Raw genomic sequence first — 12,735 nt, 5'->3', positions numbered from 1 at the left:
AGTTTTTCCTGTTAGCTGCTATGATGTTTCCCATCACAGTCACCAGAGATTCCTGTTCTGTCTATATATAACCTGTTCAGAAGCAGTAGTAAGGTCATTATATATCAGTACTGAGACAGTGTAGCTGTGAATCCAACACTGGGGGCAGAAACAATTACTAGCACGCAGTAGCCCCATCTGTGTGTGTCTGCTTCTTACTCTCAGAAAATAGAGTATTACAGTGCCAGATTCTACTAAGGCTGAATTCACACATCTGTTTTTCATGGTCCAAGTATGAACTAGCCGTGGTCTTATCTTCAGAGTCTCATAGACATGCACGAGGTGTTGAGTTCCAAGTCAGTAGACCCAAGGCTGCTCGTGCATCGGACTACAAAAAGCCTAAGGTTGGGGTCACACTTCCAACTCGCGCAAGTTTCTCACCTCAATACTCGGGACCGGAGTGTGCGGCTGCATGTATTTCTATGTAGCGGAGCGCTCCAGTCCCGAGTTCTAGCGGCAGTGCCGGGTATTGATGCGCGAATTTCTCGCATTGCAGTTGCAAGAGTGACCTCGGCCTAAATCTCATCCAGAAGCTGCTTAGAAAAAAAAAATTACATTTTCACAGAAATTAACTGGAGCGTAGCGTAAGATCCGTGGCAATCTGTGTGGAAATTGAGGCTTTTTTGCAACAGTTTTTTGTTCCTTTCCCCTCCCTAGGTTGAAACTTCCATTTTTCAGACTGTTGCAAAACATCATGCGAGATGTCATTAAACCAAAGCGATAAAACCATTGATTTTGTGCCAAGAGGAAAAAAAAAAAAGTCTCTTGGCGTTTACAAAACGGTACAAAGTTTACCCAGATAACCCTCCTGGTAATGTGAGAGCTGAATTATTACTTGTCACACCTGAGAAATGGGAACCAGTATGGATGGCTGCTTGGATATTAAAATGATTAATGATCTGATTACTGATCGTTAGCGTTAACCCATTGAGGTCCATGAGTCAGCAAATAACCACACTAAGTTTGTACAGATGGTCACCATCCTGTTCCAGCTGGACGACTAGAAGACAATACGGGGGAATGAATTCCACATGTTATTAAAGCTCATTCGTTATACAAAAGTTCTGCAATTTCTATTTTTTTTCCACTGCTCGCTGTCAGTGACTGGAATCATCTGCATTCAGAGGCTAAAAAAAAAAAAAGCTTTCCCAATTATGGCTGTTGGACCTCGGTGCAAAACTTTTATGGGGAAGTCAAAGTAAAGTAAATACATGCCTCCATGATTATTGACTTTTTTTTTTTTTTTTTAAAAGTTAGTGGCCCTTTAAGGCCATGTGCACACGCTGCGGTTTTGGCCCTGCAGAACTGCAGCAGTTCCGCAGACATGGTACTTTACCATGTTAGCCTATGGGTTTTCAAAACCGCAGTGCTCACGCTGCGGTTTTTTACCTGCGGAAAAGCTGCGGTTTTTTTCCGCAGCATGTCAATTGTTTCTGCGGATTCTGCTGCGGTTTCACACCTTTAACATAGTAGAGATGTGAAACCGCAGGCCACTTTACCTGCGTTTCTGCGGGAAAAAACCCGCAGCAGAATCCGCAGCGTGTGCACTCACCCTAAGACTAGAATGACAGACCCAGAACTGCACAGACCAAGTTCCAAAATTCATTTTATTAGTGTCAAATCCATGTTTGCCTTTTAATCTCAGCTGAAAATACAGGAAACTTTCCTTGGATGGAAGTGAAGACAACATACAAGACGCAGGTATTATCTCCTATAGATTCTCTTCTGGATGTGAAATCTCATCCTTGTAAACAACCGTCCAGATGCTTCTGGATTGTCTAAGGATCCTCCTTGGTCAATGGACAATAATGGAGTGAAGGCAGCCATACTGAAGTAAAATATGTCACTTAAAGGGGATCTCCTTCATTTACTTTTTGCACAAATATCTGACTTCATATAGTATGGCTAGCAGGGTTTCAGTGTTGGTAAGCCTTCTTGCCTTCTGCCAGTGGTCTGAGAACAGCAATTTGTCCTGTTTTAAGAACATGGGAATTTGAGACAACCTGGTTGCTATGGAAATTATCCCTGACAATCAGATTTAAAAGGGTTGTTAGGCATTGTATACATCCATAGCAACAAGACCAAACCTGGATTGGCAGAGAAGGGAAGGGCAGCCAGTCTGCTTTATCAATCAAAAGTTTAAAAGAAAAAAAAAAAAAAAAAAAAAAGGTAGGGCCCCTTTAAATCCACCAAAGCTGTCTCTATGTACGAAGTGGGACCATTTGTTCTCTTGGACCGGGAAGATGTTTTAATGGACACGAATGTGATGAGTTGTTAATCCAAGAGGTCGATAACTGAACCCTTTTTTTTTTTCCAACCTAGTGCTATTATGCAACACAACGCGGTATTACGCTCGGGCGGCCGGCACAGATTGGAACATTACTGTAGACAGTTTCACAAATACAGATGATCATGACACAAGGGAATTGACCTACTCAAAGTGCAACGCAAAAACACAATGAGACAACGACAGCGCACAAGTGAGCAGACGAGAGCGGATTAAAACTGCAGCTCCTTCTGGATAGACCAGAGAGTGTCTGCACTCTTCCTAAGACGCTCTTCTTCTTCAGGCTTCAGGGTCATGTTCACCACATCAGTGATGCCCTGGTTACCCAAAACGGATGGGATGCTAAGGAAGACGTCCTCCTTTATGCCGTACATTCCCTGAAAAAGAGTTACACGAGCTGAATATCTTGTAGGGGGCAATATTAAATTGAATATAACTACAATACAAATAATACTGCCCCTAAGTACAAGAATATAACTACTATTATAGTTATATTCTTGGTCACAGTGGGCAGTATTATGGTAGTTTTATTCTTGTACATAGGGGCAGTATTATAGTAGTTATATTCTTGTACATAGGGGGCAGTAGTATTATGGTAGTTTTATTCTTGTACATAGGGGCAGTATTATAGTAGTTATATTCTTGTACATAGGGGCAGTATTATGGTAGTTTTATTCTTGTACATAGGGGCAGTATTATAGTAGTTATATTCTTGTACATAGGGGGCAGTATTATGGTAGTTTTATTCTTGTACATAGGGGCAGTATTATAGTAGTTATATTCTTGTACATAGGGGGCAGTATTATAGTAGCTATATTCTTGTACATAGGGGGCAGTATTATAGTAGTTATATTCTTGTATATAGGAGCTGAATTAGGCTATGTGCCCACGTAGCGATTCTGAAGCAGAATATTCCTGAGCAGAATCGCACACCCTGCTCCCGGGAAAACGCATGCATTTGACACGCTTTTGTAAGCGTTTTGTCCATACAATTGATGGTATGCGGAATCGCGTGCGATTCCGCAAAATTAATGAACATGCTGCGATTTTAATCGCTAAGCGTTTCCGCAGCTTTTAAAAACGCACCATTGGCACAACATGTGCGTTTCTCATTAAAAATCAATTGTATGCTTTTCTTAAGCGTTTCTGCAGCAGAATCGCTTGTCTAAAAGCGCTGCAGAAACGCTTAAAAACGCTAGGTGGGCACACAGCCTTATAGTACCTATATTCTTGTACATAGGAGCAGTATTATAGTAGTTATATTCTTGTATATAGGAGCAGTATTATAGTAGTTATATTCTTGTACATAGGAGTAATATAGTAGTTATATTCTTGTATATAGGAGCAGTATTATAGTAGTTATATTCTTGTACATAGGAGCAGTATTATAGTAGTTATATTCTTGTACATAGGAGTAATATAGTAGTTATATTCTTGTATATAGGAGCAGTATTATAGTAGTTATATTCTTGTACATAGGAGTAATATAGTAGTTATATTCTTGTATATAGGAGCAGTATTATAGTAGTTATATTCTTGTACATAGGAGCAGTATTATAGTAGTTATATTCTTGTACATAGGAGTAATATAGTAGTTATATTCTTGTATATAGGAGCAGTATTATAGTAGTTATATTCTTGTACATAGGAGTAATATAGTAGTTATATTCTTGTATATAGGAGCAGTATTATAGTAGTTATATTCTTGTACATAGGAGCAGTATTATAGTAGTTATATTCTGGTACATAGGGGCAGTATTATAGTAGTTATATTCTTGTACATAGGAGCAGTATTATAGTAGTTATATTCTGGTACATAGGGGCAGTATTATAGTAGTTATATTCTTGTACATAGGGGCAGTATTATAGTAGTTATATTCTGGTACATAGGGGCAGTATTATAGTAGTTATATTCTTGTACATAGGGGCAGTATTACAGTAGTTAATTCTTGTACATAGGGGCAGTATTATAGTAGTTATATTCTTGTACATAGGGGCGGTATTATGGTAGTTATATTCTTGTATATAGGAGCGGTATTATAGTAGTTATATTCTTGTACATAGGAGCAGTATTATAGTAGTTTTATTCTTGTACATAGGGGCAGTATTATAGTAGTTATATTCTTGTACATAGGGGCAGTATTACAGTAGTTAATTCTTGTACATAGGGGCAGTATTATAGTAGTTATATTCTTGTACATAGGGGCGGTATTATGGTAGTTATATTCTTGTATATAGGAGCGGTATTATAGTAGTTATATTCTTGCACATAGGGGCAGTATTATAGTAGTTATATTCTTGTACATAGGAGCAGTATTATAGTAGTTTTATTCTTGTATATAGGGGCAGTATTATAGTAGTTATATTCTTGTACATAGGGGCAGTATTACAGTAGTTAATTCTTGTATATAGGAGCAGTATTATAGTAGTTATATTCTTGCAGTATTATAGTAGTTATATTCTTGCAGTATTATAGTAGTTATATTCTTGTACATAGGAGCAGTATTATAATAGTCATGTTCTTTTTCATAGTCCTTTTCTTAAGTAGTCACCAGTCCACTGATCATTATACAGTTAGTGTGGGATCCCGTACCTTCACCATTGTGGAAATAGGATGAACGCGTCTGAGGTTCTTGAGAGTAGTTTCTGCAAGATCTGCGACTGACAGGCCGATGGCCCAGGAGGTGTATCCCTTCAGCTTGATCACTTCATAAGCACTACAAGGAAATTTCAGGGCATTCTGTAAGTGACCTTTTCCCATGAAATATACATGCCACAGACAGAAAGTGACAGTTTTTTGTTTGTACGCACTATGGTATATGGCGGTAATCTACAACCTGTGGTCATACCCCAGCAGGGCAAGCTGATAATTGTAGTGTTTGTCCACACAAGATAGATCTGTTACAGATTTTCTTCAGCAAATCCACAGTCACGAAACCTATACATTGTGAATTTGGCTGCAGATTTTACCATCTGCATTTCAAAATGTAAAAATATGCGGCATGAATTGACATGCAGTAGACATCAGATCGGCAGCGTGTGGATACAATTCTGTAAAGTCTCATCCATAATGCTGCTACTGTAATAAGCTGCAGATTTTTGGATGGAAAATTTGTTTCTAGTGTTTGGACCAGTTGTTTGACTATAGCTGATGAGCATGAGGTTGCAGGCCACTCGAGATGCTGGGAGTTGTAGTCACTGGTATATATGGCATAGCTTTATAGACCATGCACATACAGATTCTGTACCTGTCAACTACTTGTTTGTGGACCTCCTTCCAGTTCTCCTTATCGTTGTCTGCTCCCAGGTCAGGATTCAGGGTCTTCAGAGAGACTCCGGCTACATTCACTCCACTCCAGACAGGCACTGGAAGAGCAAGGAAAAAAAAAAAAAAAAAAAACCATGAGACTAAGCAGAGACAGCCCTGAAATGAGCACCTAAAACAGTCACCTATCAATACCTATTAATTTACATTTTCCACTGATTTAACCCCTGATGTACATTTTCATCAGAGGCTGCATGAGGGATTAATAGAACAGGCTCAGGTGCTGATCCCGCTCTATACTGGGCAGACGATAGCGGCTTTACACATTCAGCATCAATCAGAGCAAGCTCTGCTCACGGCTGCTTTTTTATAACCCGCTTCCTATGCACTGGCGCCCAGTCTTCCATTGCCCTGCTTAATACTCAACTGCAGGAGCAGATAGGCTACCATGGCAGTTGGGGGATTGCTGAAGGTCTCCACGGCTGCCATCATAGTCCCCCCATTGGGCTTCATAGGAGTGTGTCATTTTTACAATATACTGCAAAACTGTAGTGCTGCAACGTATAATGTGAGCAATCAGGAAAAAAAATACATATATAAATGAATATTTTATGGTATGGATGTAAAAAAAAGTGATTAAATGGTTGGAGGATTGTTCCTGTATATAGCAGAGCTGCACAGCTACTTCTCCCGGTGACAGCTGACATTCAGCACCGCAGGGATATTTCTCAGTAACCTTTCGGGGTGAAGGCCGCAGCGTCTGACCTACTTGAGTTACCATCTCGACCTTTCCAAGGAGATAAATATAGAGTGGGTCTAAGGTTTCTCGGAGGATTGCACTCACCGCTGGAGTCTCCGTGTTCACCGATGACCCAGCCGTGACAGCTCAGGGAGTGGATGCCCAACTTCTCTCCCATTAGGTAGCGGAAACGAGCAGAGTCCAGGTTGCAGCCGCTGCCGATGACGCGGTGCTTGGGGAAGCCACTGATTTTCCAGGCTACGTAGGTCAAGACATCCACTAGTGAAGGATAAAAAAAAAAAAAAGAACAAGTTTGCAATTAACAGATCTATTGCTCCCAGGTATCAGCCATTCAGAATGTAAGGAATGTGACCCCCCCAGAACCCTACTGTATATCATGTATCACTAGTGCTGAGTCATTTTACAAGCCATATGTTTGACAGATATCAGCGCTATTATAGTCTGTGGATTTTGGGGTTAGTGGCCCTTTAAGACTAAAAAGGACCGAGCTCCACTTGGAGGACTATACCATCACCTGTTGCGCTCCTGGGTCAGTACTGCTATTTTATTGCATAGGACTGCCTCATCCCCTGGAGTGTGGCAGCGCAGGGCTCACCAGGATTGGAAACAATCAGCAGGATGCACTTAGGACTGTGCTTTACAATATTAGGAATGATAAATTTGAAGATGTTGACGTTGCGTTGCACCAGGTTCAGGCGGCTCTCGCCTTCCTGCTGACGGGCTCCGGCTGTGACCACCACCAGCTTGGAATTGGCTGTGACACTGTAATCTGCAACAACAAGACTGAAGTCACCATCACGGCAGTTTACCCAGTGGCTTTTCACCGACATGCACCAAAGTATAGGGGGCATCGAGCTAAATTTATAGGGGTCCGTCATATGATGCTCCTATGCGTATTATTGAGATGTGCAGTGTAAACAGGGGTCCGAATTCTGCAATTAAACCATTAACATTTTAATTCATTGCCAGCAAGTAACAGATCTTAAAACAAATTATATAGTGAAATTAACATTAATACTGAATTCATACAGTTGACATTATCGGAGTACAGACCGCGATGTCCGGACCGGCTGCTGGTCTTCTGACCTGAACTCGGCTGATATCTACCTAAGCAACTGTTGAGACAGGATCAGGAGATCCACGGCCGATCCGGACATCATGGTCCAAACAACAATCAGATATCTGAATCTGACCCCATTTCTTAAAAATATAAATTAGATCCTTTAAAAGGATATGGACTCCTTAAGTTGCATTTTTGGCTAAAGGACATTGTTGTGATTGGCTTCTTTTTAAATATGTTACCCCATTTTCCCTTTATCTATACTGTTTGCTGTAGAATGAGCTGACTAAAAAGCCGTCAGCGAGTTCACTTTTTAACGGAAGAATTTATAACTTTATATTCTTCTTGAGCCCCTCTCAGCTGATTTATGATCAACTTTATATGCTCATCAATCCGCTGAGAGGTGCTGATAATACTACAGGTAAAGAATTATAAACTTTTTCATCAGACTTAGGTCTTTGCTTGAATCTCAGTTAACTCATTCTGCAAGCAGCAATACACAGAGAAGAAAACAGTGCAAACTTTTAAAGAAACCTTAATGCAAAAATACATTTTAGGCAAAGATAAAGGTTTCAGAGCGAAAAATAAAATGCCACCTCCCCTATATAGTAGGCATGCAGTGGTCCTGATTGGGTAGGTCCAAGGTCTAGGGAATGTCTCCAGGTTAATATTTGGACCAATCTCACCTATGGGGAGTATGTCGTTGGGTTCCCCTGCGTGGATCACGGACTTACCTTTCCCAGACACGATCTTAGGAGTCCGCAGGAAGAGGCTGCCATGTTGTAGATCCATCATTTCACCCTTCAGTTTGTCTTCAATCACATCAACCAAGGCAAGTTCATCCGCCAGATCCTGGAGAAGAAATGGACAAGGTGTGAGGAAGATCATCCAGGAGCCTCCTGGGTAAATGATGGGAGTCGTCTCACCTTCTGCAGGACGCTGATGGCGCAGGCCATGCCGACTGCCCCAACGCCGACAATGGTGACCTTATTCTGGGAGGAGGCCGCCTCGGGCACCACATTGTGGATCAGCTTCTCCTTGGTACTTGCCATCTTGCTCTGCGGAAAAAAAAAAGAAAAAGCACAATGCAGACTAAGGGCCGGGATAAAGGGCACCGGGCGTTGTACATTAACCCACAGCCTCATGACTGCAAACAAGAACCGTATCGGAGTCCATCATTGTGAAGGCAAGGACGCCACAAAACCACTCCGATCAGGACGTCTAAACTATACCGTACGGAATATTCTCAGACCCGCATTAAAGAATGTAACTGATTCTAGGAAAGCTGGGTGACCATCCTCTTGGCTGCTATAACTTTTACCAAACTTTCCCAAACTCCTGAAAATCAGCTCTGCAGAGCTGCAAGTGACAAACTCCGCTCTGCTATGTATCGACAGACCTGAGGTTTCCAGCAGCGCTCGTTATTAGAACTGCTCCTTGTGGCTTTTCCTATCAGAATAATTGGACGGGACCCAAGTGTCAACAGGAAGTAAAGGCCGAGGGTGCGTTATAGTCACCGGATTGGGGGGGGCAAACCGTACATGGATCATAGGATCCACCCAAATATCTGACAAAAAGCAGGATAAGGTCACTTTCACATGTCCGACATTCACGGTCCGAGTCCAGAAGGGGGTCTCCTACGTTCAGGCCCGGAGACCTGCAGCCGCTCCGGACTGAGAATTCTACGTTATCCCCAAGGCCGGGTTCACACAAGCCTTTTTCCTTGTACGCGAAACATCCTTGTTTTTCACGGATAGCACATGTATACCATACGGTTTACTGCAGGAACCGCAGAAAATGAAAAACACCCAGACGGCGAACAGATAGCGACCATGTCATCCACGTGTCGTTGGATCCCACACCCATAGTAGAAACTGACGGGTGCCAAAATTTATGTTTCTTTCTCGCGTGCAAAAAAGACGGTCATATTTCACGTCTGCGCTCCATTAATATTTTTTTAGTATGCAGCACAGTATATGGGTTTTTTCTCCTTATGGGAATGGTATTCGTCACAACTTCCTGTCAGAAATATTATATATATATATATAATATATATACATACATCTCCAACACCGGCTCCTAACATGATGTACTGAAGCCTATCTCCGGAGCATCTCTACTATCCCTTTACTGTATATAGATTTGTCTGGCGTCCATTAATGGTGAATTCAAGGAATCTGCGTGTTGTAACGCCATGGAAGCACGACAACAAGGTCACCGAAAGAGAGGGACATTACCCTCAGGGGAATACAGAGCGTTTCCATGGCTACAGTGATCTCTGGGAATGGAGGATGATGAGGTAGATATATACAAGATGGCCTCCTCCTGGTGGAGATGTGACATCACGTACGTAGCGGCAAGGGACGAGGAGGTCTGCAGTCAAGGACACGGGGATGACGCTCTCCACACCCCCCTCCCGTGTTCAGGACATGGTACACAGACCACCATTTGGGAGTATTACATATAGTTGAGCAGGAAACTGAAATTACATTTTTTTTGTTGTTTTGCAAAAGTTGAGAAATTCTGAGGTTATTGCCCAACTCCACCAATGAGCTGAGGGGAAGTGCTGTAACCTGCAAGCTGCGGCAGGTTACAACCCCGGACCCTTAGAGGATCTCCACTACTGACCCCTTAATGGGTGATCATCAGATCATTATCGGATGCACAAAAGGCAGAGGAAGAAAATGAGAAATGGGGGGGGATGATCATTCCTGAAAGACAGACGGGGATTTCTCCCATTTCTTAAAGGGAACCTGTCACCCCCCCCAGGCGTTTTTAAGTAAAAGAGCCACCTTGTGCAGCACTAATGCTGCATTCTGTCAAGGTGGCTCTTTTATTTGGCAACCCTTCCACCGCAGAAATAATTGTTTATAAAATTGGTTAAACATACCAAAATTTTGACCGGGGGCAGGTCTTCACCCCTCTGACACCAACACCTCGCCCCCATCATTCATTTCCTCCTTATGTCTTTGCTCTGCCTCCTCTGTGTTCAATTTCAAATGCTGGCGCCTGCGCTGTAATATCTTTTCTTGTGCATGCGCAGTTAGCGCTGCCCGTTCTCTCACATCACTTCATGGCCTGGCTATCGCGCCTGCGTGGATGCGCTGCCAGAGATCCCGCCCCACAGTCGCTTCTGATTTATTCACACTGCGGGGCTGGGAATCTTGGGCATGCGCTGTAGTTATCTGCGGCTCTCCGACTCCATGAAATCCCTCCGCCTCTTTCCTACTATGCAGCGTCATAGGAGGAGTCATCAGCTCATCCCTAATTGACGAATTAAAGAGGAGGCGGAGGGATTTCATGGAGTCGGAGAGCCGCAGATAACTACAGCGCATGCCCAAGATTCCCAGCCCCGCAGTGTGAATAAATCAGAAGCGACTGCGGGGCGGGAACTCTGGCTGCGCGTCCACGCAGGCGCGATAGCTCAGACATCATGTGATGTCAGAGGACGGGCAGTGCTAACTGCGCATGCCCAAGAAAAGATATTACAGCGCAGGTGCCAGGAATTGAAATGAACTCTGAGGAGGCGGCGCCAAATTAAAAAGGAGGACATGACTGATGGATGTGAGGCGTCTGTGTCCAAGGGGGAAAGACCTGCCCCCCGGACAAACTACAGGTATGACAGACAAATTTTAAAACCGCCTATATCTGCGGTGGAAGGGACGCCAAATAAAAGAGCCACCTTGACAGAATGCAGCATTAGTGCTGCACAAGGTGACTCTTTTACTTAAAAACACCTGGGGGGGGGGGGGGGGTGACAGGTTCCCTTTAATATCCTAAGCAGCAGCCGCCCCACCCCTCACATCTCCGCATCCCCCCCTCAGGACTGACTCCATGCATGGCAGCAGAGGATGAGGGGGCACGGTGCCACCATGACAAGACCATCCCCCTCGCCATCACTTGTTACTTTCTATCAGGCACTTCAACAAATGAAATCTGGGCTATAAATACTGCGGCCTGAAAAATGGGGCCGACACCAAGACACCGCAGATTGTGCATCAGAGGAACTGACCCAAGAATGAGCAGAAAGCCTGGATCCCCAGAAGGGATGAATGCAGTATATACTGTACATCAGGGGAATTAATACAATGGTATAATCAGTGCCAGTGCAATGTATACCCGTGCTAGGTAAGGCAGTATTCCTAGAAGGGTAATGCATGGATTAGATTAGTGCATTGTATACAGATATATGTAGCATTGCAATGTACAGATTCTAGTTGGGCGGTGCCTAGCTGTGCGTCCCTAGAAGGGTAATGTATAGATTTACATCAGGACAGTGCATGTGGCATTACAATATACAGATTATATTATGCATATTCTTGTTTATTATATGTAATGTATTTCTTGCATTATTTAAACCCCAGCGAGTCACACCCACCATTACTTATAGAATATATAGTACAGTCCTTTGCAGAGTAAATAGTGCCCCCGCGCCCCCCATTATACAGGTTGTGCAGAACTGCAGATCACAGAGGGGTCCTCCGGGACCGCAATGTTGGGGTGTGGGCGGCTGCTCTTACCTGGGTGTATGACTCTACTCTCAGTTGCTGCTGCTCCGCTCTGCACAAGAGCCCCGGCGGAGGGATACTTATATATATCGGGTTGTCCCTGACGTTACCAGTGATGCGTTCCTCATTTGCATAGCTCGCGGACGTGCCTGCTCTCAGGTTCTGCGGCTGGCGGAGAGATCTAGTGTGAATTGATGCAGTGATGAGGCTGATGCTGGTGGGGAATGAGGATGCGGAGAAGTGATCGGGTCAGACGGCTCCGAGTCCGAGGAGACGGGGGCATGAGTCCAGACGGCATAGGTGCACAGATCCCCATAACACTGTGCCTGACACAGTCACAGACCCTCATAACACTGTGTCATACACAGACCCCCATAACACTGTGCCTGACACAGATCCCCATAACACTGTGCCTGACACAGACCCCCCATAACACTGTGCCTGACACAGACCCCCATAACACTGTGCCTGACACAGACCACCATAACACTGTGCCTGACACAGACCCCCATAACACTGTGCCTGACACAGTCACAGACCCTCATAACACTGTGTCATACACAGACCCCATAACACTGTGCCTGACACAGATCCCCATAACACTGTGCCTGACACAGATCCCCATAACACTGTGCCTGACACAGTCACAGACCCTCATAACACTGTGCCTGACACAGATCCCCATAACACTGTGCCTGACACAGACCCCATAACACTGTGCCTGACACAGACCCCCCATAACACTGTGCCTGACACAGTCACAGACCCTCATAACACTGTGTCATACACAGACCCCCATAACACTGTGCCTGACAC

The 12,735-nt window shown here is 43.8% G+C and overlaps 1 protein-coding gene across 1 annotated transcript; it reads right to left on the bottom strand.

Moving 5' to 3' along the window:
• Positions 1-1,627: 1,627 nt before the first annotated feature.
• Positions 1,628-12,062, bottom strand: LOC141076779 (L-lactate dehydrogenase A chain). The gene is made up of 8 exons (XM_073564078.1): positions 11,932-12,062; positions 8,338-8,469; positions 8,146-8,263; positions 6,947-7,120; positions 6,436-6,609; positions 5,575-5,692; positions 4,920-5,043; positions 1,628-2,703 (listed from the first exon to the last, which is right to left on the bottom strand). Exons 2-8 carry the CDS (start codon positions 8,461-8,463, stop codon positions 2,539-2,541), a joined length of 999 nt encoding a protein of 332 aa, XP_073420179.1. The 5' UTR covers positions 8,464-8,469; positions 11,932-12,062; the 3' UTR covers positions 1,628-2,538.
• Positions 12,063-12,735: the final 673 nt, after the last annotated feature.

This window comes from Dendrobates tinctorius, unplaced genomic scaffold, assembly GCF_039654945.1.
Source record: "Dendrobates tinctorius isolate UK_male_01 unplaced genomic scaffold, ASM3965494v1 ptg000427l, whole genome shotgun sequence".
NCBI classification, from domain to species: Eukaryota; Metazoa; Chordata; class Amphibia; order Anura; family Dendrobatidae; genus Dendrobates; species Dendrobates tinctorius.
Note: the sequence above shows the minus strand (reverse complement) of the source record. Positions and strands in the feature narration are given on the sequence as shown.